The 27,658-nt window shown below is 41.5% G+C and overlaps 1 protein-coding gene across 2 annotated transcripts; it reads left to right on the top strand.

The window, feature by feature from the left end:
- The first annotated feature begins 9 nt into the window (after positions 1-9).
- On the top strand, positions 10-25,786 carry LOC306970280 (voltage-gated potassium channel subunit beta-2). 2 transcript variants are annotated; one of them, XM_079566196.1, is made up of 14 exons: positions 10-302; positions 16,641-16,684; positions 16,763-16,800; positions 17,526-17,605; positions 17,831-17,875; positions 18,574-18,618; positions 18,709-18,752; positions 21,699-21,785; positions 21,866-21,951; positions 22,044-22,164; positions 22,957-23,051; positions 23,188-23,308; positions 23,692-23,780; positions 24,677-25,786. In XM_079566196.1, exons 1-14 carry the CDS (start codon positions 25-27, stop codon positions 24,764-24,766), a joined length of 1,263 nt encoding a protein of 420 aa, XP_079422322.1. In that variant the 5' UTR covers positions 10-24; the 3' UTR covers positions 24,767-25,786. The 2 variants fall into 2 exon arrangements, with proteins under 2 accessions (XP_079422322.1, XP_079422321.1); XM_079566195.1 differs by lacking the exon at positions 10-302 and adding an exon at positions 4,545-6,025.
- The last annotated feature ends 1,872 nt before the right edge of the window (positions 25,787-27,658 follow it).

Genomic DNA, 27,658 nt, shown 5'->3' with positions numbered 1-27,658 from the left:
TCTTGTTTTTGGAGTCCAGCTGCCATGTTCGCGAGCCGTGGAGGGGGCAAAGGTGGGAAGTACTCCGTGGAGGACCTGTATGGCATCAGTAAGAAGCCCAAAGCGTCGTCTTCTTCTGGGAGTATCGTGGCCAAGGCGCGCAGCACTAAACCCCAGGAGCACAGGCATGAGGAGGCGTTGGCGTCCCAGATCTTGGAGGCGGCTCACAGGCTGGTGGAGCGGAGGCGGCTGGAGCTGTACCTGCGCGAGTGTGGCCTGTCTCTGGCGGAGTGCGAGGCCCAGCGCTCTGCCATGGTCTACAGGTGAGAGGCACTGAATGCACAGTGGGGAAAGGAGGGTCCGACAGTGTTAAAAACATCTTGGCAGCTTGGAAAATATGCATAAATGATGATGATAGAGTGTTTGTTTACCACACATTTCCACTAATATCTGTGTATGTGTGACTGTGTATGTTACCAGATGAGAAGAAGAAACTCAATTGTATTTATAATTAGGATATTTATAGATTACAAAATACAGCACTCAAATCACTAACACCAGTAGCTATAATTAGATCAAAGTTAAGATCACTGTTGTTATTGGATGCCTTGTGCTGCTTATTCTCTTGCCACCTATTTTAACTACTGCTACTACCAATCATGTACAACCATCTCTCTTCAGAGTGTCCTTTAATGACCACACTTGCTGGTAAAATGCAAATGTAGTATTTCTAGTATTTGTAAGGATCAGCTATAGTAACATAGGAGCTATATGACATCATTACATACACTAGTGTCCATGTGTTGGGAAAGCCTTTCTCAAAGTGTTATTTCCTCTTCCATGTTTCCCCTGTAAAGACCTGTTCAAAGCTCAACATCCGCTCTTTGCGATCAATATGCTATAAACTGGAATGAACATTTATTTACTCTGCATATCCTCTGCATTTTGAAGTGTGTCACAGTTTGTATGCCACAGATGACATGCACATTTTAAATCTACGCATAAAATAGACATGGCAAATTGAGTGGAAAATCAATGAATAACGTTGCAGAATTTCCACTCAGTTTGCTGCTGTTGCCGTGACGGCATGCTAACTGCCAGGCTGTGACATCACATGCATAACCTCTATTGGTAGAAATGTATTATTTCAATTAGAATAAATAAGCTTTATTTATTATTTTCTTGAATTAGTGATTAGTGATTACACGCTCAACTGCTTTGCAATACCAATAGTCATCTCTAGATGGCAGTGTGGCTCTAGAGGATTGTGATTCAAATACACAGTATGTAAATTTCTCATCCCTTATAGATGCCCACAACACTGTAAACCCCCACCCCCCACCAATTTCATATAGCATTATATCAGTGAATCATGTATGCACTGACACACATCCATTTGCTTTAAGCTGCTTCATGAGAGCAAGTATTGTGTCAGTTTGAGCTGTAGTATGTTAATATTTTGACATATATAAAAGATCCTTGATGTATTTATGGATTAAAAGGAAGCTAAAAGCATTTCCATACTTTTTTTTCCCAGACTTGTCTATTTTTGACAAACTTGAAGTGGCATCAGTTTGAGGCTTTATGAAGTACAGGATGTAAGACAGAGTACTTCAAAAGTTGCTGTTTTCAAGAAGGATAAATTTAGCCTTTAGCCCTCCCAAAGCTTTGCACATTTGATGCAGAGGCGCGGCACAAACAATCCTCTGATTGTGTTGGCTGCTCCGTAGCAAAGCAGCTGTCATCTCCAGCGCTCCCAGCAAAAAGGGACAATGCGACAGATGTGTTTGTGTTGCGGCTTGAGACACATTAGCTGATCCCCACTGGACTCTAGCTTGATATCTCAGACAACACAAGGCAATATGCAAAGCGTGTCTCTGAAATTGATCGATAAGCGCGTTGTTTGTAGAGAATTGTGTTGGTGAAGGCAGATTACAGTTTCAGTCTCATTAAAGAGGACAGTGATGGGTTTGTTGAGGCGTGTGCTGACTGACTTTACTGACTGCTAATGATGGAGTCAATATCACTAACCCTATCTTACAATGGGACAAGTAAAAACAATCACACACTTGATTATAGAAAGTGTTTCAAACCCATACACGCAATTAAAGGAATCCTGACACTGGCATAAGGGGAAATCTGACCCCTGCATTTTGTTATGAAAAACTAATCAACAAGCACCTCTCGCTCAGTGGTAAATATCAGAATCCTAAAGAGATTATGTCTAAAACTTTGTCTTTTGTGGTTTAGGGACATCAGTAGCTCGATTGCTTGATGGCGAACTCTCCCACTGACCCAACAGTCAGCAGCTCAGTCCCAGCATTCACCAAGGAATACTGCTTGTGTCTCCTTGGGCAAGACTCTTTACCCAATTTCCCTTCAGTCTCTTTGTACTTTGGTGTTAGAATGTGTGTGTGAGGGATTCCTTGATGTAATATGAGTGCATATGAAGGTTGAAAATGTGATGATTTACCACTTTTATTACTTTCAAATAGTGTTTGTGAGGATATATTTGGAGTCTTTTGTAAATACCTGGCAGTTGGTTCTGAGATTTAACCGTCTGCCCTTCAGTCTATTTGTCCTTGTTGTCATCATTGATTTGTGAATACTGTGCTTCAGTGCATACCTGTCAGTGCTGGAAATTAAAACCACAGATTTAATTGTCAACATTACAGTCCTTGCTCGTACCACATGCAGTCCTACATTATCGACATATATTGAACTTTTGCCACCTAATAGTTTGCAGTCGTACGATCCAGTAGAGCTGTGACCTCACTCCACTGTAAGGGAGTGCTTTTAACAGGACAGATGATCATTAAGACCTTTTCAAATGTCACAGTGGATGGCGTGCACTTTGGTCTGTCTCTGTGCAGATGGAAACTTCCCATCCCAACTTGCACTAAATGGGTTCTAAAAAAGTGCTGATTGCCTGACACACTTTGCTGCCTGTGCCTTTCCGTTGTGGAGGTGGCAGATTTTCTCCCCCTTCGAGAACAGTTTATAGACAGAATGATAAAGGTGTGTGCTGTGTGCATCTGCAGGAGGCTTTCCTGAGTCATGAGTGAGGCACTGTGATTGGCATTTTCTCTAAGGCTACGGCAGATATGTCAGGTTTATATTGGCCTCAAATAAAATGCTTGCCAAATCAATTTTCAGTATGTGGTTAAGTTATTTATTTTCATGTTGGCAATGTTTCATAAAAGTGGGTAAAATCACAGGTAAAGTGGAAGACGAGTTTCAATATTACACTCAAGTAAAAGAGGACACCCAATTACTTGCAACCTAAGACTGAGCTTCTGCAATAAGGCTACTCACATATTACTATTATTATTTTTTAGTCAGCTTAAGTACCCACTCTGCCATATACCCGAGGGGAAAAGGTTCATTAAATGTATTTAATTCTTGAATATATACACATGCTTAGTTCATATTTCATTTCTTATTCCCCAACTGTTTCACTCTTAGCAGACATACTCCACATTATTATTACACCATTTGTCACGTACAATAATACATTAGCCTACATGAACACGGTACAGCACGGTGGCGCAGCGGTTAGCGCTTGTGCTTCACAGCTAGAAGGTCCTGGGTTTGATTCCCACTTGGACGGGGCCTTTCTGTGTGGAGTTTGCATGTTCTCCCCGTGTCTTTGTAGGTTTCCTCCAGGTTCTCCCGTATCAGTAAAAACATGTACAATAAGCCGGGATGAATGAGAGTGTGGCAAAAATCTGGTGTGGCGTGAAAAATGAATGAAAATGAACACAGCCTTGAGTAGTGGGGAGGCCCCTGAGGCTTGGGAGCCACATGCAGCCCATAGTTTCTGTTTTAATCCGGCCGTTAAGTATTTAGTCCTAAACAACACCATAGAAAGAGATATTCTGAGAGTAACCTAACCTTTGTATCCAGTGTATAGTGTCTCTCTTCTCTGGGATATAGAAGTAGTCCTAAGAAGTAGTAGAAGTAGTCCCCCAATGTAATTTAAGCTATTACGGTCTATTTGTTGGTTGTATTTGCTTGACAACCATTACACTGTCATTGGCTCGGCTCCCTGGCAAGCATAAATCCCCAATGTGAACTTGGGTCAAAAGATTTGCCCATCTTTGACCTCGTGGCAAAATAGGCTACTTCATTAATGCCAATAGGTTGTGTTCCTTTGCGCATGAATTTGGGATCCCCTGCTTTTGAGGCATGCACTGCATTCAAGGGAGTTCAAAGTGTCACATTTACACTTTTTGCATTGATGTGAAGCTTTGGTATAATGTGCTACTATGTTGTGGTGAAGGGAGAGTGCTTCCCCCTGTAAATGCCCATAGACTGAGCGTGTGGGTGTGGTATCTATAGGGAAGACTACTAAACGGGCAAGCAGGGGTTTTCTGATGGAGGAGAAACCATGCTGCATTTATGCATTCATCTCTGGGAGTAGGTGGAAACAGTAGCCTGCGTTTGACTTTCCCTCACGTCTCCATTACATCGTATCCGTGATGTTTTATGTGCTTTATTCTCACATAAGAAAACACACCGCTGATAAAACATGATGGAAATGTAGCGCTCACACCCCACCAAGAGAGAGAGTGTGTGAGGGGAGAGACAGAGGGAGGGGAAGCCAGCGCACCGCAAACCCCCCACATACGTAGCTCGTGTGTGTCGTGAATATATGGGAGAGGGGGGGAAAAAAACATTAAAAGGTAAGAGGGGAAAAAGAAAAGTGATGCCATGAAGCCCAAAGGCGGGAAACTGCGGTTAAGGACGACGCGAGGTTTGAAGCTGCAGCTCCTCTTCTGAGCCAGGATGCCGGCGTTTTTTCTTTTTTTCAAAGCGCCGCGTTCGCCGTAAGATTTTGGGGGAGAATATCAGGACGCTTACACCTGCTGTTCGCCCACTGCTGCCGGTACACGAACCGGTCCCGCAGCTTTTGAAGGTAATGACTGTTTAGTGCATTTTCCGCTTTCCCCCCTTCATCTTTCATCCTCTTCTTGTATTTGACGCTGCGTAAAGGCTGGGGCGATGCATCCATTGGCTTTCCCTCTGTGATTTCTGCCTCACATCAAGCTTCATCACAGACCTCTTCTGCTGGTGTTGATGTGAACTGTTTTGTTGTATTCCAAAACAACATGCCTCCTCGTTTGTGCAAGAGGTGCGGGGATGTCAGTGGTTGTGTCATTACTGCAGTGCACTTTGGAGCTTTTAGACACAGCACAGACACAACTAGCTGAAGAGAAGACAACGGGCTGGCAAGTATTGGACCTGCCATCATAAGCCATAAGAGCCAGTGAAGAATTTGGAGTCAGAGGCCCATGTTTCAAGACTGGGGAACCTATTGCACTATACTGTCAAATAGGTTTTGGGGTTTTCCCTTCCGCGCATCCTCAGAATCCATCTGTTGGAAGCACCACAGAGAGCTACAAGCGTCCTGATGTTTTTTGGAAAGCTGCCCCCATGTATCTTATGAGTGTGAAAAGTCCCAGCGTCCTGTGCCAGCTTTGCATCAGCAGACAGGAGCAGACGGTAGCACTGCGTGTGCCATGTTAGAGACTGGACACTTGCCTGCTCTTTTTACCAAATTGTCTCTTGGCTTCCAGCCATAATCTCTGACCTGAGAACTTTGGATGTGAATGCAGTGCCCAATCACAAGACACAAGACAGCGCTGTCGGACAACTCCAGAACAAACATTTGAGCGACTCAAAATTACAGAGATCAAACCTCACAGAGGAGGGACAACAGGGTCAGGATGCAGGTCTCATTTGCCTGCACGGAGCACAACCTCAAAAGCCGAAGTGAGGACCGACTCTGTGGCCTTCGCACTGCCCCGCCACCAGGGGGCAGCAGTGGAGGGGTTGGGGGCAGCAGTGGGGGAGGAGGGGGGGGCGGTGGTGGCGGAGGTGGTGGCGGCGGAGGAGGATCTGGAGGCAGTGGACAGGGGAGCAATGGGAACTACATCTCCCAGGGGTCGGTGAAGATCAAAGACGCCCAGTCATCAAGGCAGGTCCCCCAAGGACACGCCCACATGAAGGAAGCCATAGGGAGGCACACCACCATGAAGTACAGGTGAGTATGTGCACAACCAGACACAGGGTAATGTAATGCTCCTCATGTGTTAAAAACGCCCCACAAGATCAAAACTCTAACAAGACGAGAAATGAGCCCTGGTCAGGAACCAGCCCCTAAATTTGATGGAGGAAGTTAGTTAATTGTCAAACTCCATAAGAGCAAACTCTGCTCGAGTCTAGACAACTGCAACAATAACTGTCAATTCATTTTGTTGTTGAGGACGTTTATGCTTTTCATTATCATTTGGGCATAGCTTATAATCGTTCGTTACAATTAAAGGTAGCTACTTCACTGAATTCTGAGCCAGGTACCCTGCAGAAGATGTTCTGGATATAATTATAAAGAGCATCAGAGGGCTATTTGTTTTTCGTGAATAAAGACAGAACAGAATGAGAGAATTTGGTCATGAAAGATGCTGAATTTAAGTAATAGGAAACTGTCGAGAAAGACCAAAAAGAAGATTTATGGATGTAAAGAAAAACATTATTTTTGCAGATGCGAGAGAAGAGCAGGTAGAGGATGGAGTTGTGTGTCTTGTCATACAGGTTTTTATTGAAGCTATACTGTATATGCAGGTGCCTGTGATCTTAACATATACATGTAACGTGTGTGTTTAGCAGGTGTAGAGACCCAAAGGCTCATTTTAAGTGAGGACACAGTAAAGAGGCCCGAAGCTGAGATCGTTTGTATTTCAGATTGATTGTGTCAACCTTTTAACCTCAGATAATCTCTTAGATTCTAAATCCACACCCGGAGCATTACTTGTAAATCCTGCATCAGTAACAAGGTCACAGGTGATGCTGTGTGTCCATGAATGCACACAGTTGTGTCATGAGCACTGATTTGATTACACAACAGAGATTCAGAATGACTTGACTGAAGCAAAGAGATGCCTCATTCATTATTATTTTTGCTCCTGGTAATGATGGTGGCTTGGTTTCATGGAAAATATATGTAAGTTACACAAAAATGTACATATTACATAGGTCTTGGCACATGGGCAGTGTGCACATTGATCAGCATCAATTTAACCCTGAGTCGTAATTCAATTCACTGAACCGACTGGAGATTGATTTAAGGTGGGCTGTCAGTCCTCAACATGTTTCTGTAGCAAACCGAGCACTTTGCCCGCCTCTGCATTATCACCTCAGCAAGCCCACAGTCATTTTACGACACTTTTAAAATTGCTTTCCCTGACAGATGTAAAAGTGCTTATATAATATATAGCAAAGCTCCATATTGTTATGAGGGAGAACGGACGGTACAGTATGTACAGCTGAAGTCCCTGAGAGGCCGGTGAGGTTTATGCAGATGAACCCTGGCCTCTTTCGCTCAACCACACAGTAATAAAAAGCCTGTCTGCAATGAAGCATTGCTCCAACCACTATGGGATTCCTGTTTTTACATTTACAATCTCTACTTATTTACAATCTCTTCTAGTTTTCATAAGTAGAGATTGTTCCAATAATCCAAGTATTCCAAGCACAGTGCAAACTAGTCAGAAATGTCACAGGACAGAATGTCCTGATGTTTTTTATGGTCCGAGTTTGATTTGGTGCAGCCGATGGACTGGTAGGGAAGGCTGCCCATGTGGCGGACCACAGTGTTCTGTCTTCAGCATCAAGGGTTCGGGCCTCGGTTCCGCTCTTCACCCCCTTCACACTGGGCTCTCCTGTTGAATAAATCCTACAGGCTAAAATCCCCTTAAAATGCAGTTTGACTTTAATAGAAAAAAATCTGAATACTGAATCAATTCATGTCGACATTTATGCAGATCAAACAACTCCATACATAATGCTCCAACAGTCACCAGCAAACCCTTGAAACATGTTCTTTGAAATCTTAAATAGGATTATCTCTGAGGACACTTAAGTCTCTAGTGAATCACGTTGATTGAGATCTTGACTCAATTTTAAGAGTTTAAAAAAGGAAGGAGCCACAAGGCAAACCCAGTCTCTCCTCACAGTCTCTACATTAATTGCACACACCGTGTACTTGTGTGTGTGCTGCACTAAGCTGCTTTCACTGCTGCTGTCACAGCCAAGTGTCACTAATAGAAAAGGCTGCGGCTCAATAAGTCTATCCAGCATATGGCCAGCTGCAGTTGCCAGTGGCAACACCCAGAGCATTGCCTTTAGTTTTTGTGTGTCATTCTTCCCAATCAGCGCTGTGCTGCGGCTCATCAGTCTGCTCTGTCATGAGGCTGATCACAACAGAACCCACATCGCACATTTGCACTTGTGTCACCGTCAAACTGTGGTCAGGAACAAGCAGCACCCAGTCTGCTTCACATGACACGTCCTACTCTACAGATCTCAGCTAACACAGAGTCATCATACTTTCTAACTACTAACTACTAGTATTGAGTATTGAGTATTGAGTATGCGTAAAACAGTAATATAATATAGCACTGTAATAATGGCCAGACGTAGCGGTGAAACACTTGTCCAAGTTAATTGTATTATTGGATTTAAAAATCCATTAAAATGTAACCCATTCCTTAAGTATTTAAAGTCCATGTCATGTTTTTGACTCCAAACATTATGTGTAGACCTCTGATTTATTTAAATGCACTGATTGGATTAAATGTCAGCCTTTCTCCTGTGGGGTTAATTGGCAGAGGGGACACAGTGTAGCTGTCTGACGACATGTTTCTGGTGTCCCATGCTGTGCCATTAACCTGAGGATTCATCACTCTCTGACGGGTCACAATCCGGAGCATCTGCTCCCTGTTAACGCTCCCGTAGGCTCCTGCTGTCGCCCTGTGTCCCGCTCTCTGTCCCGCTCTCTGTCCCACTTTCAGTTCACACAGTATTTAGAGTCGTTTGCTTTTAAGGGACTCGAGGGCTGTTCCTAAAAGTTACTTCAGACAAAACAATTCCAACATTTAAAGAAAAGAGGCACAACATTATTCACTTTTTCAGAAACATAGGCTTTGTTTGGCAGAACAGCTTAGGTTGAAGAGCAGGGAGAGACATTCAGCAAGTTGTTGAAGATGGAACTTGAACCCATGACGTTGATGCCAGAAATGTTTAGTGTAAGCAGCAATTCAGCAACTTAAAAGATAGATAATAATCAGGACCAAAAGAAGGCTAAAAAATGACCTAAATAACGAAAAACCAAAACTAAAACACGTCTTTTACACATTTCTTATGTTGTTTTTTAGTTGTCAGGTTATCGAAGCAAAACATGTGTAAATGTCAGTCAGATTAGACCTCATTGTTTTGTAATATATTGTGGTTTGTTGCAATATTTAGCTGTTCCATCATCTAATATTGCAATAATAATCAGCGAGCTGCACCACCTGAATCAAACCGTGGAAGTCGGAGGTAGTAAACTCTCAGCTGTTGCCTAAACTTGTTACTTGCTCTTACATAACCTCCACATCCCGCTTGTTCACGCAAGTTAATTAGAAGCTTGTTTCATCCGGCGTTCATAGCGAGACGGAGTTGAAGGTGAACAAGGCGGACCTCCAATGCCAACACTGCTAATTTAGCCTCTGGGATCCTGGTTTGCGCTGGAGGAAAATGCTCTATATTTAGACACACAACAGCACACACGGTCTGTCTTTCTTTCACAAATGACGTGTTTGTAATATAGATTCCTGGTGCCAAATGATGTTTACTCTACTGCAAGAAGATCTTTTTATTACCACAGCTTTAATGAATGCCAACTTGAGTATTTTGCATTAGACTTTACTACTTTGAGGAAAGAAAAAAATGCATTTATATCAATATTTGGTACGAAGAGTTGGAAAATGGACAAACAGAGAAACCATTTCCTTAGAGATAACTGATATGTACAGTGTATGGGAGGGCATGGGTGAGGTACGGGAGGGCTGGGCGTTCATTTTATTTGTTTATTTTATTATTTTGCATTAAGAACACAAGTATATCCAGTGAAAGTCAAACTCTATGTCCTTTTATTTTGGTTCTTTTTTTGTGTGTATGTTTTTTCCCTTTTGTTTTCTTTACGTATATATATATACGTATATATACGTAAAGTGAGTGCTCACAGTTGATTAAAAGCAACTTAACCTACCGTATACACAAATATCAAATTCCGTTCCAACTAAAATTCTGACAGGGCTCTCCTTTCTTTAGATAATTGTTCTGACTGTTCTCTATGATAATACTGCAAAACTTCTGTCTGATCTATTGTGACCGTCAAGAACGCAACAATAATTTTGCCGTTTCAAACTTCGTCTACACAGTATCGCCAATGGATGTATTATATTAACGTATCACCGTCATGGCTGACTCCTGGATAGGTATAGGTGACATCACGGGAGAACGCTCTAATAAAGGAGCACACATCATAACAAGAAACCAATTGACATTTTAAATTGTAAAATATTGGAGTTAACGATCCCATGAAAGGATTCAGCCAAAACACAGACTTGGCCTTTGCTTCTATTCAGTTTTCAGATTAAATAAATGCAACTCTTTTCACCGAATGACTTTGAAAACAATAATTACTGGTCTATTTCGGGACTCTTGGAGGGAGCAAATGTCACTCAGGCTGAAATTATGTCACTCAGTTTCCACGGCAACCAGACTCTTTTTCACCCAACGCCAACCAGGAAGCAGGTCAGGTGTGTTCTCCCTGTTGCTTGATCTGGACCTTTGGGCAACACCGCTTTATTCAGACACGCTTGTTGGGTTCTCGGATCAAGCGCTCGAAATTGAATGCTACTGCAGAAATGCGGCAATTTAGGGGGTATTAGCAAACGGCGCCGCATACTGTACCTATAATTAGAGCTTTGTAACAACTCCATTATGTGCCGGGTCACTAGCACCGTACATCTAACATGCTGTCGTGTCCAAATGCTTTTACGTGAACATTATTTAACATTTAAATGATGTGCTTTGGAGACCTTCACCGTTTCCAAGGACAGTAGCCATAAAGATGCTTCTGAGAGTCTGCTCTTTCACCAACAATAGACCTTTACTCAGGAAATAGGCCATCCCTAATATTTTAGCCCTCAAGTGGATCACTATTGATGTGTTTAAACTCCCTGTAGACCAATTATAAGGAAACAATGTTTGAGACTGCGTGGGGGAAAAAAAAAAAAAACACAGTTCAACATTGAGTGGGGTGTGACTAGGCTACTACTAGTTTTTTATTTCCTACAGTCATTTCTGGAAGAGCTCTTTGCTCTTGTGGTCAGGGATCAAAATGGCAAGAAAAGCTGCAAGCCAGGCACTCCGAAAATAAATATAAGCTGCATGATAAAGTAATTAAAAGGCTTTTATTTATGGACAATCATTTCTGAAAAAGACAAGGTGGAAACAACACATCAAACTTGTCTTATTTACATGATCATAAAGAAAATGAAGCCACTGAGGCGACAGTGCCTTTCTCCTAAGACGTTTCCAATTTCAATATAAAGTGCCCTGCCCTCGACTTCAAATTGGGGATTTAGATTAGAATTTCTCATTTTGTCTTAGATCACACGGGTCTTGCTTAAGCCGTGTGGAGTCACTTTCACTAAGCTCATGCAATAAACATCCTGTAACATGCAATCTGTGCGTCTGACACATTTCGTACATCGCACACTATGCGCGCTATACTAAGAGGTTGAAGTGCCGCACATGTTAGCACAGAAAGTCATTTTCATTCGTCAAATGAGAAGCGACGGCTGCCAGTGCGATTTGACGAGGCTTACGTTTTGTCAGCTCGTGTCAGGGAGTAGCTGGGTGCAATGGCAGCATGATCAGCAGTTTACACGCAAACGGGCATCACCTCCAAAATAGATACACTGGCACAGATTAGAAAGACTCCAATAACTAAAGGAGGGGGATTTGGACTCGAACGTTTACTGTATCACAAAATAAAAATCTCAGTTACATCTCAGTTCATGCGTAGCTTCAGTTTTAAGATACACATCCAGAATTATCAATGTATGTCAATTTTTGTTGCCAGCCTGAAGAGGACAGACTTTTATTGGGATGTTTGCTGCGGATTGGATGAAGGGCTAAGTCTGAAAATGCAACTAAACAACAAAGGACAAGAGCAATTGTGTGCATCTTAAAGGGATATTTCAGGATTTTTGACATAGGGCCTCATTTCCTATAGTTATCCAGAGTGTTGTTGAATTCTGGAGATGTTTTATTTTTATTCATGCAGTCCTTATATTTGAAGAGTTTAGTGGTGCTAGTGCTAGGCTAGTGCTAGGCTAGTGCATGTCTATGGTAACTAGTAGCCTGCATTAAAAACCTCTTCAAAATCATAGTCCTAGGGTAGTCCTCCAAACGTTGCCATATCTAATTTGTAGAAAGCTGCTTTGTGAATTCGATGTGTAGTAATGCTGGCTGCAGGTAAACAAACTACTGTAGATCCGGTAACTTAGCAGATCACTCCGCCCCTGTGTAGCTTACAACCAGGAAGCTGATGCTGCTCAAATATAAGTTCTTTTAAATGCAAATTGGTTTTATTTAAACAATGATTCAGTCAACACAGACATGTAAATCGGTAGTCTGGTGTTATAAGTGATTTGCCTCAGGTGCACTGTGCTTGGGTCAGACTGTTTTTAATGCAGGCTATTAGTTACCATAGACATGCGCTAGCCTAGCACCACTAAATTCTTGCATGCATAAAAAAAAAAAATCTCCAGAAATCAACAACACTCTGGACTAGCTAGAAAATGAGGCCCTTTGTCAGGGGTGTCAAACTCAAATACACAGTGGGCCAAAATGTAAAACTTGAACAAAGTCGCGGGCCACCATTGAACAAATGAACCTTTTAATATGGACCCAAACAAGATTTGCTTTAACATTGAATATGGAACAAGCAAAACTTATTACTATACAATATATAACTTAATAGTCCAGATATGCAAAATCTGAAAAAAAATGTATAATACCGGTGGGCCAGCTCGAGTAGTCATTTGGTATAGCCTCGCCAAATTTGGCCCGCGGGCCAGAGTTTGACACCTGTGCCCTATGTCAAAAATCCTGAAATATCCCTTTAAGATGAGGAGAAGGTTTACAGTCTATGTCAAAATCTTGGCATTTGGCACTGTGGTTAAAAAATACTTTATTGAATAAATAATATACTGTAAAATAAAAAATACTAAAATACTGTACCTCGGACACCGGCTACCTGAGTGTGTTGCTTTTTTGAAATTTAATAGTCTTGGCATTTATCAGGTCCCTCAAGAGCATCATAGTGGGACGGGTTGAACATATTTCATCCGTGCTGGATTACAACTACTAATAGTAAAAGCCTTGCCTACCTCGTCTGAAGTGAAAAAGCACAGATCCATCGTGACAGAGAAGCTGCCGGGTTCGTGTGTCTTTGTGAGTGTATCTCCTCTCACAGCATGTGTACTTTATAATTAGGGCAGCCCCAGTTCCTTTAGTATTGTAATATAACCTAATGAAAAGCATTGCAGTACATGATGCCGTGTTGTTTAGCCTGATTCAGATGCAGGAAGTGGAGCACTGTGTCTTCGAGTCACTTCAGGATGATGTGCTTTGATAGCGTGCCAACATCAGAGGAGACTCCGGTTGGTGTTAACATATAAAGAAGAAAATAGTCTTCAATTCGATTTGCAAGACAGTCCTTAACACAAGCAGTAAAATAAATGATAGATAAATAATGGTAAGGCTTTATAACATGCTTCTTGACTTTTGTCTATATCTTTACAGTAGCGATACAGTATCTATGCTCTTTTCTTGAGTATGGACTAAATATACAAATTGATACGTTGATAAGTTGTCAAAGTTCAACTGAAGACTCTTTTTTATCGCAGTACAGAGTGATCTAAACGTGAGGTTAGGAATTCAGTGATCTGTAAAGCCCTTTGAGCCTACTATGGGTCATTAGACTAAAAATAGATAACTTGATTTGGCTTGAGCATTAGCATTATCTGATCACCTACTCAAGCTCAGATTAAATTGTATTATTTTTTAATTTTGTTTTGTCTGTGTGATTTTGCTGAAATGGCTTTCCAAATATCACTTAGATTGTGAATAATTGTAGTAACAGATTTTGTGTTAAAAAGACGAACGCAGAGAAACTGACCAGATGAATCTCTATACAGCAGTATGCACATAGTACCACATACGTCTTCACAGTTTTATTCTGTGAATGTGGCACTCACACACACTCTTATGTGTTATTAATATCTCCGTGAGCCGGTCTCTGGGGAATAGCCTGCTCAGCATGTGTGTGGCATTTTCTGAAAGCTGCTGAAAAAAAAAATCCATGGTTTGCAGCTCACCATCTGTATGAAGAGTCTTCTCCTGTCTCAAGTGAAAACAAAGTGTAAATGTCAGCACAGGTTAAAATGCTGACTACACCATGACAGAGCACCTGTGTGCCTTCATCCTCTTCCCCATTAATAATGAATGGGACAGCCCTAGTCTCTGTAATCACCTTGTATGGACTTTGTGATTTATGACAGAGAAAAAATAGACAAGAAGACAGGGGTAGTCCTACTTATGGAGGGTCCAGAGAAGCATCTGTGTTTGTGTGCTCAGCTCATATGTGCAATGTGCATTCATGCATGGGCTATGTAGATTTGTGCCTGTGCGCCACTGTCATTCTCATCAAGCGTGAATCTGTTGTAAATCCACTTACAAGATCATCGAGCGCACTCATCTCTGGACTCTTTGGGCCAAATCTGTGTCAGCTGAATATGGGCCGCTCAGTTTTGTGTGTAAAGTACAACACAGAGGCAGCAGTGGTTCATGTGGGAGACAGTGAAGGAGAGGCATTTGTTGCGACTGATAGTGGTTTACTGCTGCACTGCAGAGCTGAGAGGGAGGAGCGGTCAGGCACAAACAATCACAACTGCCCACAAACTCAACATGACACAGTCGCAGCAGTCATCAAACTCACCACAAAACACCGCTGCTCGTAATGTAATAATGTGCACCAAAGTTACCCGCTCTCCAAGCATAGAACATCACAGGCTTTAGCGCTTTTCAATTCAGTGTGTGGCAACATTCGTGTTAGCATTTGCGGTGGCTACCACTACAGTTGACTCAGAGTGAGGTGTCACACATTTATGTTTTGATTTCTGTAAATGAAAGGGAAAACAGCACACGGGGGACAGAGGTGGTAAACCGTGGATCACACCTTTGTAATATTACAAACATTATTTACATTTTGTCTTACGGGGCTCATTCAACACAGTCTGGAGAACATTTTCTTCATTATATCATTTCTTTGGTTTGTGGAAAGGCACAATAGAAGCATTATTATTGGGTGACTTGCTTGAAAAAGTAAAAATAGCCTCCAAAAGCCAAGGCATGCCAGTTTTATTTTGAGACTGCTGTTAAGCCCTGTCTAAGAGTGAACGATTTCATGTTCTTCACACTTGAAACGTAGCACAACAACAAAAGATGAAGATGACATAAATCTTAAGGGTTAACTCAAATCGGTTGACAGCAGAGGATCTGTTAACTGACTCAATGCCCAAACCTTTTTGTAAAGTTATATAATGTTTACATCCCCATACAGCTGGTAAAGTATTTTAATAGTGTTATCACTGTTGAAGTACCCTCACCATTTGCTGAATGCTTTAATTAGTGCAAGGTTATCAAAGCCTTTTTGCTAAAAACCTTCCATTTGAGATCTGAGGCGAAAAACACGCTTTAATAGTTGTCATAGGGCTGACAGTTGATAAATTAGATATTCACACAGTAGATTCAAAAACGCTCTCAAAGCCTTACCCTTTTGTTTAATTGTTATTTCCTGCCAACGTTCAAAGCTGGGATCTTGGTGCTGTCACTGGAGGATGAGTGGCTGAACACCATACAAGGAATGCTCTACATCAAACACCTTTTTTTTTACTGTATAACGCTGCTGACCCTTTCACCTGCGCGCTATTTCCACTGCCTTTTTAATGTAGCTGCTGCACAAACAATATGTGCCTCACACCTACACAAGCGCATATGTGGGGGGGAAACAACTCACAATCCTACACTAAACAGCTTAGACGCAGTGGGACACAAAAGCTTACACATGCAGGAATCTATAAATAGCATAAGGTCAGGCATTAAAAATAGACAGGCGCAAATAAAAGCAGGAATCATTGGGCTGCGTCTAAATGCTTTGACAGTCTGTCTTTGTGCATTTGGCTATTTGTGGCGGAGGCAGACAGGCAGCGAGCGCACAGGGGATGGAAAGACCAGAGATGCTGTTCAGATCCAGCAGGCTCTTGGGTTAATTAGACTGAGGCCCCATCGCGAATTTGTGTGAGCGCAGTGTTGTCCCTCAACCCCACCTCCATAATTCAGCTGTCCTCAAAGTCGCACGTGACATCCACTGCAATCGACTGCCCCCCTTAAGTTTACACGTGGTTTCGTCACAGAAATCGAGTGTCCCGCCGTGCGCTGGTATAGCTTCTAGGTGTTTCCCCCCTGAACAAACTGTATCAGGCTGAACTGTTTACGCTGCAAGAATAAAAGGTCAATTGCTCAGAAATAATTAGAGGCAGTAGTTTAACCAGCGGCAGGTTTTACAGAGCAGAGGTGGAGGGAGCTTGCCAAATAAAGATAGGGACAAAAGTGAAGATTTATGTGGTAGCAAGGATGGACTGTAAAGCATAATCAAAACAAATGTGACCCTAAGTTGTTGCTAAGCTTTTTCTCCTCCACAGGAACCTGGGGAAGTCAGGTCTGCGAGTTTCCTGCCTGGGACTAGGTAACTACATTTGATTACATACTGTACGTAAAGTTTTTTTTATATCTCTTTTACACAAATGTTCTCTGTCTTATCCAGGAACTTGGGTGACATTTGGTTCACAAATCTCAGATGAGGTTAGTACTTCAATCCTAATGAGTGCCCAAATAATCTGTGAGGGATAAAAAGGCTGATCAGGCAAGCATTGTGACCACTCACAGGAAAAGATTATCTCCTCATTTTAGAATGCAATAATGATGATCATATTCATAATCATAATAATGTGTTCATCTCATGTAGTGCTTTCCCAAACACTTTACAATAACTGTGGGAGCAAGATAGGCATAAATAGGCAAGGTGGGTGAGGTGTCTTGCCCATGGACACAGCGTCAGCATGCGCCAGACTTAAACAATCTGTGACCAAACGCTGTTGCCCCAGAATATAAAAAATATGTTTGTTTGTCTTCATACTTTTTTTTGTAGATGCATTGAAACTAACGTCAGGATGTGAAAGAGACAAATGTTGCGATGGCAGTGTCAGAGTCAAAGCATTTCCATCTGTTCCTGGTTCGCAGAAGCCAGAGTTGATCAAAAAGTCAAGGGGCATAACACTGTAGCCAGTAACTGCACTCTCATATCAAGCCACTGTAGTTTAAATTGACAGCTCTGAAGAGCTCAGTGCGTCTCATTGCACGTGTGGCTGCATGTAAGCCCTGGAGTCTTCACTCATTACAGCAGTGGCCACAGTGTCTTCCCTGATTGCTGTATCTGCGTTTGCTTTGTGCCTACTTCTCTCTCTCCGAGTAGATGTCCTCCACAACGCCCTTGGATTAATAGGAATTGTTTATTCTTTTGTGCTCAGATGGCGGAGAACCTGATGACCATCGCGTATGAGAACGGGGTGAATCTGTTCGACACAGCGGAGGTGTATGCGTCAGGGAGGTCAGTCACACTTTCCCCAGCATCCAATTAAAACTTTGGCTTTCCTCTTCTCCTTCTGCACAGAAACTATTTTTAACTCGCCACCAGACACATGCCGTCTGAAGAAACCACTGCCTTAACTCAAATAAACAACACCCCCATTTTCTTTGTGGCTTTGAATTTTAAAAAATTCAGGAGTTGAAGACGGCATATAGAGATTTATGTGTGAATTTTTCTTCTCCACAGAGCGGAAATCACTTTAGGAAACATTATCAAGAAGAAAGCATGGAGGTAATGTGGCTAATTCATCCTCACACATGTTGTTCATACACAAAAAGGCTTACATTCATTTCAATTACCCAAAATGCCACTTGAATAAAATAAATGACACTAAAAGTCTATATTTTCAGATCAGTTCAAGTATTTTAGTGGTTCTCAACTGATGTAATTTCGGGACGAGCCTTCAACATATTGTTAGAAGCCGTTTTCCAAAATATAAGATGTTACCAAAAAAACCTAGTGAAAACAATTTGCGTGTCAATCCAAATTTATTTTTGGTAAAGGGCTCAGTGGATCAGTGGAGAACACTTGATATATAACATTAATTGAACATCATTTGCGCAATTAGCCTCATAAAGTGTAGGCAGTGGATATTTAGCTGGGACCAGTTTTCCGATTGTTTACTTTTTTATGCCTTAACCTCTTAAACCTGAACCGAGCACATTTTCTCCAGTTGGGCTTGACCCAAATTGAAAAGCTTCAGGAAAAAGGCATCAAAATAGCGACAAAAATGAGACATGAATGAGGATGAAAATGCAGCTAAAAAGCATCCATGTTACGGCATAATAGTGAAAACAAACTGAAAGCTGGTCATGGCTAAGTATCCACTAAAATCTCCACACGTCACATCTAAAAACAATATAGATCTGCAAATACCCATATGCTATTTCGTTGTTACCACTCATTTGTTTGATTTGTGACTTTTGCAGACGCTCAAGTTTCGTCATCACCACAAAGATTTACTGGGGAGGCCAGTGAGTAGACTATTACATCTGTAGCCCCCGTGTTTCTATGGGTACTTTTATCCTCTCGGTAATGTTTACGCCGCTGTGTCTTATCCACAGAGCCGAGACTGAGAGGGGCCTGTCCAGAAAGCACATTATTGAAGGTAGAGATTGATCGTTCTTTCGCAGGAGCAGCGCTGGTACCTTTGTTGTATTATGTTGTTATTAAAGCTACAGAAAATACAGGGGCTTCAGAAAGTATCCTAACCCGCTGTTCTTTCCCAATGCTATGTCGAAGTCTGGTGCTGGTGTTGATCTTTTTTTTTTACTCTTTAAAAATCTGCCTTTGGGCTGAATTTACTAAAGACCTAACTATAAATGTCCAATTAGCAAGTTTGATTAAGAAGAAGGGGTCTGCAAAGGGTCTTGAAACCTTATGTCACAATAAAGTTCATCTCATCCTTTTAGTCAGTCATTATAGATTAAACGTATCAATAGGAGTTTGAATCAGACTGTTACATGAAGAAATAAATCAGAAGTAAGAGACCTGAAAATGTAACTGGTGTAGCTTTGTTGAATGAGTATGTGTGACGAAATCAGCACGTCTCAGTGGGACTTTCCTTCCCCTAACCCTAAGTTAGAATAAAATTAAAGTAATGCAATATTCAAGATTGGTTTAATGGTTTAAAGGTGCATTATGCAACTTTTTATGCCAAAAAAAGTTGATATTTGTGTGTATTTGACCTCATAGTGACCAAGTGGCTATGTGAGTGGTCAGCATGGCGACTTCACTTTCCATCACAGTGGTCCCTAAGACGCTCCGGATTAATTGTTTTGTAGGTTTTCTGGTGAGAGGGTCGGTACGCAGTGAAAACCTTCCAAACAATTGATCCTGGAGCGTCTTAGGGCCCACTGTGATGGAAAGTGAAGTCGTCATGCTGACCACTCACACAGCCACTACAAGGTCAAATACACACACATGTCAACTTTTATTTCCACTTATTATACGGCTCTTCACAACGTAAGTAGAAGCTCCATTGATTTGTATGGGATTTCCCAACGTTCTACCGGTCATTATTTTTTGATAAAGGACCTCTGAAAAAAATAATGACCGCTGCCAATGGCAACAAGTTGGTGCTTTCATATCACTCCGCGCGTAGGTAGTAGCGACACTATCTCTGTCCCCGTCACTGCGAGAGCAGTTGGGGGAATTGCTCGTGAAGTTAGCGTGAGTCTGACTTACCCAGAGATTCACCACCATTCCTCCTCTCCAACTGCGCCTTCAACTAAGTAGCTAGGCTAGCTACTATAATAACCAGCGTTCTATACATTATCCCTTACATAAAAAGTTGCATAATGCACCTTTAAGCTGGGCCACATCATCATCCTGTTTTGACAAGGTTGTGCAAGGCTTAGACAAAATCGTAATTACATAATCCTAGTTTGTGAATAATTGCTCCAAATTTATCGCAAGCAATTTTAGAGAAGCTAATTGTGGTCAGTTTATGTTATAAGACATGTGCACTGCATTAGCCTCAAGCGTAACACATGCAGCACATTACGCTGGACACTGTAACAGCCACAATGCACTGTCCTGCCAAATAAAGCCTGCATGCCAGTAAATCTTAAAATAAAGCCACCTTAGATCTGCGAGGTCTTAACTAAAATGCAAGAGGTCAGAAGTGGAACCTTTTCCTGCCCATTGAATCAGTGCCAAAGGACTGCTGTTGAGAGAGCTAAGAGGCTGCTGATATTGTGTGCACTCATCTTTGCTTTCGGTTCATGAAGAAATAGATTGGCCTTGGGCTGAGCATTTTGTAAGAACTTGAATTGACTGTCTGACTGTTATTGCCATGAGTCTTTTGATGGAAAGCCATTGCATAATAACTGAAGGAAGCACAGTTTAAACGGTTACAAGGATGGGTTCACTTAAGGCCCAGGCTGTGTGGACACTATTATTCTGGTTCTTAGTGAAGAAACATCTGAAAATTGTGGAAACACAGATGCGCTTTTGTTGCAAATTGAGAGATTCAGTACATTCAAAATAAAAACAAATACTGGTATGTCTTAACATTTTGCGGAATTTGCGGAAAATAATGCATGAGTAGAGTAAAGTAGAAATTAATGCAGTTTCTCAAACTGGTCAATATTTGGATTTTCAAGTATCCAAATATTCCTTTTTTAGCCAAGCCTGAAAAGGCCTAAATCATGAAAAAAGTAGCAAACCCAAAGACGGCTAACAACATTGATCAAACTGATTAAGACAAATACTGTACATGCATCCAGTAGTACCAGAAGAAGAAGCCCCAGTGGTACCACCAGTAGGCACCCATACCACAGTTCGAGAAACACTGGACTAGAATATTTATAACAGTTCTGCTAATATTGTAATATTAGGTGACTCAATAGAGTTGCATATTATTTGCCAACACAGCCTAAGATAGACTTATATGCTAATATAGAATTTGGGCCCCAGAAATATTTTATATAGGGGTCTCCAAGTAAATTTCCCTGGGAGCCAAAACATATTGGCAGTGTATTGCCGGGGTCCATAAAGCTTAAAGCTCCAGTACAATAGTTTTGATTGGGAAAATACTATTGAGGGAACATTTTTCAATTAATGAATAATGAGCTGGCTGTAGCCTCATAAAAACAGCGTACACTTGTATTGCGCTTTACAAGCCTGTGTTGCAGGTTTGTGCTACACTGTAGTCATTATTTATTCATGCACACTCGGTAGTGGTAAGCTACTAATGTAGCCACAGCCGCCCCAAGGTCCATTTACCACATGGCTGTAATGTGTTGTTTATATCCTGATCTCTTGTTATGTCACTGCCCTCTGCTGGACACGTGTGGAATTGTTTCCTTTCTTTATTTAAGCTCCCCCCTAGTGGCTGGAGTGAGCATTCTGGTTATTCCTTTGAAAATGACTCCCCACAGGAATGGGCAAGAGATTTGCTCTTTTTACTACTCAGGAATCGTTGCTGTACAAGTCAGGGGCCGGATTGGATCATCTGAGCCACCTGTTGGAGACCCCTGTGTACACAGTAACTTCCAAAGCCACAAAACATCAATACGATTACTGATGCTTTTCTCTTTTGTAACTGCAGGTTTACGAGGATCTTTGTCTCGACTCCAACTAGACTATGTAGATATTGTATTTGCCAACAGAAACGATGTTAACAGTCCAATGGAGGGTAAGTATCATTCATATCGTGTCAAATGTTGAAAACGATCTCTTATGTTTCGTGCTTTTCTGTTTCACTTCCATTTGCAGAGATTGTCCGTGCAATGACATTCGTAATAAACCAGGGTATGGCCATGTACTGGGGCACCTCGCGCTGGAGTGCTATGGAAATCATGGTGAATGCTCTTCTCTCACATTGAAAGCCCTCTCAGCCACGAGTGCAAATAAGTGCCGTGACATTTTTCGATTTTTACTCCTCTGACGACAGGAGGCGTACTCAGTCGCACGGCAGTTCAACCTGATCCCACCGGTGTGTGAGCAGGCCGAGTACCACTACTTCCAGAGGGACAAAGTGGAGGTGCAGCTGCCAGAGCTCTACCACAAAATAGGTACAAAACATTGGACGTTATTACCGTTATATCCAGATTGTGCTTCTTTGCCCCATAGTTATGGGGAGCGTCATGGTCAGTTTTATGTCAAATGTCAATATCACGGTATACATAGTCCTTTTAAATAGATGGTTAATATTGACTAGTGTTTAGATATATCAATATCACTTTGAGGAAAGCAATATGACTGGTCCATCAGGCAAAAGATCCAGATTTTTACAATGATTTTTGAAATGCTTTTAAAAGGTCATTTATTAAGTTAATACAGCAGGACTATATGAATAATATGATGAGGCATCACCCTGCTGTTTACTGAAATGCTTTAATGCTGAAATTTTTGTCATTAGACATCCTGCCTAAGGCCTTTGCACGGCATTGTACTGTATATTTGAAAGCAACTGATTGGATTCCAGTTAAGCCTGACCCAATTTAGTTAAATGCTTATGATTGATTGGGATTGATTAGAACTGATTCAGAAGGGACTACTTACTGGGAATTGAACTGGTTGTCTCATTTTGCTACGACAAAGAGAGATGAGTGAGTGGACTCGTCGTTTTCATATTCCTTATGTTAATGTGTAGCTCGCACTATATTTCTTATCTCTGAATCTTTACTTAAGATCACAAGTTCAATAGTTCAATAAATGAACTTAATGGCAGTTTGTCCTTTGCCTCGGCCTAATTATTTACACTTCCAAGTCTTGGTCCAGTGCACTGTGCGCCCGTTCAGAGCTTGGTCTTTGTCTCTGGCCTTGACTACAGCACAGCGGGTTTTCTCTTGGTTCCTTCTCAGGCGTGGGCGCTATGACCTGGTCTCCCTTGGCGTGTGGATTAATCACAGGGAAGTACAGCGACGGTGTGCCTGAGTGCTCCAGAGCAGCCATGAAGGTCAGTTTGATTTGAACGGGCTTTCCCTCCGGGACCTCACTCAGAGTAATTCTCTCCACAAGCGGCGGGTGCTGTAGTTTGAAATCAGCACTGTGTTGCCTTATTATGTCTCTCTCCTTCTCTCTCTCTCTCGAAGGGGTACCAGTGGCTGAAGGAACGGGTGAACAGTGAGGAGGGCAGAAGGCAGTTGGCTAAAGTCAAAGAGCTCCACCTACTGGCAGACCGCCTTGGCTGCACTGCTGCACAGTTAGCCATAGGTACAGTATTGTCATTGTCACTTTGTCACGGCTCTGCAATGGTTGGAAAGGGAGTATTTGCCTGGTGTTATGCTTCAAATTGATCTATGCATTCAAATTACACATTACTACTTAGTGCCTACAGAGTACTTGCACATTACTTACCTACACACACTACTTATTAGTACCTATTTCATTAATACTGGTGAGAACGGGTCATTATTTACTCACCTGCCCCCAAAAGTTGCAGGGATAGTGTGGCTCCTGTAAATAACTTCTAACACATAAGCTGCAGATGTTGAAGACATGTGTATATGAGCAGTGCTTTATTGGATGCGCTTATTATTTTAAATATGTACGATCCCTAATGCATCTGTGTTTTTTGCTTCCCTGTCTGTCTTCAGCCTGGTGCCTGCGCAGTGAGGGGGTCAGCTCAGTGCTTCTGGGTGTTTCTAATGCTGACCAGCTCATGGAAAACTTGGGTGCCCTGAGGGTAAGTGTGGCTCAGTCCTCCACTCACGAGCCAGTGATTTAGCTTGACTTGGTGCTGTTACATAAACGTCCTGTGTGCGACTGTCACCAATGACATTTTTACAGTGTTTTCATGACTGTGGAGCAGCAGCAGGTGCCTCTTTAAATGAGCCGTTTTTCATATCGTTGCTTATATAACAAAGCAAGAGACAGCACGGAGTTTAGCTCATAATAATTACTGCAAGTCTGGTTCATACTGGTGGGCTCCAATCCAAAAGCAGACTGGGAAAAGGCTGAATATAATTTAATAATACATAGTGTGTATTTAATGAATGCTAAATAATTAAATAGAAATGTAAAACTGTTATGTTATTTAAGGGGAAATAAACAGTTTAAAAAAGATTAGGAATGAAATAGGATTCTAGAAGCCAAGTGCAATTCAGACACAAAGCAATTCAAGGTGATTACAGAATATGAATGTACTGAAAATAGGCTACAACATACCCTAACATAAATAATCATTATGACATTAAATTAATAGTTGAGTGCTGTTAATGACTTTCAGTTGTCATACACAGCTAAATATAGCTGTTTTCAGCCTGGATTGGAACATTGTCAGAGTAAAGGCTTATCTCTCATCTTTAGGAAGGCTGTTCCAGATTTCTTCTTCATAAAACTGAAAAAGCAGCCTCATGGTGTTTAGTTTTTTCACTTTAGGCACCACTCCATGTCTTTCTCAGGGCTCGAGATGGTTCATAGAGAAAGAGCATTCGGGTGTCACTCCAACATTAAGACTGTTTTGGATTTTTGTTTTGTACTTCACTGAAAAATGTTTTCAAATATTAATAATCTAGCGTCTGTAACGGCTTGTATTGACTGTTAAAATACATCAATCTTCCCTCTTTCTTTTTTTTACAGATCTTGTCCCAAATGACCCCACAGACCATCACTGAGATCGACGCTCTGCTGGGTAACAAACCACACTCGAAGAAGGAGTCGCGCGCCTGAACAAAACCAATCAGAGACTGGACAGACGACAATAGACTCTGGGAAGCACCGCTTCTCGCTCTGCTCTATACTCAACAAATTGCATGTCCTCAGCAACATTATGCTTCCAGTATTGGCGCATAACCATTTTGCCCGATACACTATAACCACTATGAAATCAAGAAAATCTCCTTCAATTGGGAAAGAAGAGGTCATACGTCATTTACTTACTCATGGATGAAATGTTCTTGGACTGGAACTGCACCGAGAAAGACTGAATTGATCAAACACTCACCTGTGCTTACATGCTGTTCATTGTCCAGGTGCGTTCATTGGATTCGAGCATCTCCCCGTTCAGCCGCTTGTTACTCTGTATGATGTGTAGTAGACGGAGGCCAGAGGCAACGGTTTAGCACTGGTTATGTCTCGCCCAACATTTCCCATTATGTGCATGTGACTGGCCTGCCCATGCTCACAGCTTCACAGGGTTGGGAATGGGAACAATGGATTTATTGTTGATTTGGTCACAGACAGAAGATAATCCAGTCTGGTATTGCTTCAAGCATCTGAATCAAGTTACGTGCTTTTGAGATGAGAGAAATGATTATTATTATTACTACCATGTGTTGAAAAGAAAATGCACTTTGACCGAGAAGATTTATAGCTGTAGAAGTACAATCATCAAGCAAACGCGTAATGACCACAAACAGGTGAAGTAGCCGAACCACACACAAACAGGCTATTGCGTAGGCCCCGACTGGAAAGGGGCCATGTCTGCCTTAACTAACAAGCTTGTACATGTAACAGTAGTCAGTATTAACATTTTTTTCTAATTTTAATTGTGAAAGTGTTGGATAAGATGTGAGCAAAAACATCCACCAGAACTTCATTACTACAAAACCACACGCTGCTGCCCGCTCTAGATACTTGAGTGATCCCATGTCGTCTTATGTTTACCCCAGAACAAAGGCTGAGGGAAACATTTTCAGACCAATTCAGCATTTTCTAACCAACAAAGTGTAAGATCAAAGATTTTTTACTATTAAATTTGCAAAAAAAAACAAAAAACACCTCTTTAAACACACCACAGACACGATCACCGGTGAGTGTGTGTGTGTGTGGTCATAATGTAATGCTTGATCATTGTATCTTGTGTGAATTACATTACAATCAAAATCTGAATAGTATTAGTAAATCCCAACCCTGCCTTCTCAACAGTCTCTCGCCTCCTCTGTTTGTAAACTGTGCGCATGTCCCTTTAAGAGAGAATTGCCCCAAACAGGGTTTTAATGTGGCATGGCTTTTTATGGCTTATGTAGATACGCAGTGCCCTGGTAAGCCATTTTTTACTCTTCAGATTATGACCAGTGTTTTGATTTTGTGGTGGATAGAAGCGCTGCACACTTTGAAGACTCCAGGCCCAGCTCAGTGCATTAACCTCTGTATCGCTCGAAACTGAATCAAACGGCGGCGCTGACCTTGAATCATACACATAGGACCTTATGCAAAAGTAACGGTCTCGATCTAGACACTGTGGATAGTAGTTTTACAATAATGTATCAAAGCGATTCTTGTCACAGCTCTTCTGGGGGTAAGACAAAGCAAATGTATGATATTATTTCATTTATTTTATGAAAATATATTTCCGATCTTGTACATTTTGTCCCCCGTGTGATACACTGATTTTATACTAGCAAGTACATTTCTTTATTTTTGTTGAAATCCTTTGTAATTTAGATCTTTTCCTTTAATAATTTGTTATGACAGCAGCACTAAACCTTGAGGGCCATGTTGAGAAATGGTTTATGTAAATGTTTAATATGTCGGACAGTGAGAAAAGAAAAGCAGTTTACATGAAAGGAGGACGTGGCTGGACTGATCTGGCAACACTCTGCCTCTCCCTGTGACTCTGTAACAACTGTAGCCTACAATGTACAAACTTCAATCAGCTCTCAACATGTACTTTTGCCTGCATATCCTATATTTTACTGTACTGCAACTACCAGAAAACCAAAAGAGGAGCGACATCTCATACTGAATGTATTGTGTGACTCAAACATATCTAACCTAAAGGGAAAAGCACATGTTTTTTGAAAAAAAAAAAAGCATTTTATTTTTCATTATTTTCCCTGGAATCACACCTCAGTTTTTAAAGCTCCTATTCAACATCTTAAACTGTAACTGGAGAGGTTGCTTTTCCTTTTTCATTTCATTATAAGTTAGCATTTGGAATAAACCTCTTTGAGTTTGCCATCATGATTCAATCCCATGGTGCTTTGCTGCCTTTTGATCTACACTTCTTTGAACAACATTGGTTTTGTGGACTTTTGAATTAGGCATTAGCTGATCACTAATTAGCTATTTCTGCCATTTACGCTTTTATTACATAGCAACACATGACAGGAAAGCAGACAGAAGGGGATGGTATGCAGCAGAAAATATCTATCATTCATGAATGCATAACATTATTCCCTGAAAGGAGAGCTTTTTGTAGGTTTTTGTTCAAGACGAGCAGCAGCAGCTTTTGAATCTCCGCACGCTCTCAGAAGTTTAAAGGATTTGAAGTTTTAAAGTTGTACGAGTGACACAGCACTAATCAGTTTCACAGCAAAAAAAAAAAACGTCTTTTCTCACAGCTTTAGAAATAAAATCCTTGACTTGCTGCTATACAGTGTCCACGGCAGTTTCAGAGACTGCCGCCGCGCTCACTCTTTCCACAGTGAAGGAAAACTCTTAATGCATTTAGGGAGGCACTTGAAAACACTTGTGAATTATTAACAATGTACAAAATGTGCTGCTGTGAGTCAAAACAAATTATGCGCCCTGATTGAGCTCTACAGTGTTATCAGCAGACTCAAAAACACAATCTTTTACTGGAACTTGTGCGATGTTTTTATGCATGAAGGCGGTGTT

Source organism: Gobius niger, assembly GCF_951799975.1.
Source record: "Gobius niger genome assembly, chromosome: 11".
NCBI lineage: Eukaryota > Metazoa > Chordata > Actinopteri > Gobiiformes > Gobiidae > Gobius > Gobius niger.
The sequence above is the reverse complement of the archived record's forward strand: the minus strand, read 5'-3'. Positions and strand labels throughout refer to the sequence as shown.

What these genes read in the sequence shown, in the direction of transcription:
- LOC306970280 (XM_079566195.1), top strand. Translation starts at nt 5,709, where the DNA reads ATGCAGGTCTCATTTGCCTGCACGGAGCACAACCTCAAAAGCCGAAGT. An exon ending in GAGGTGTATGCGTCAGGGAG is followed by an intron (nt 17,606 to 17,830) that starts GTCAGTCACACT and finishes TCTTCTCCACAG; the next exon opens with AGCGGAAATCACTTTAGGAA. An exon ending in TGCTGCACAGTTAGCCATAG is followed by an intron (nt 23,309 to 23,691) that starts GTACAGTATTGT and finishes GTCTGTCTTCAG; the next exon opens with CCTGGTGCCTGCGCAGTGAG.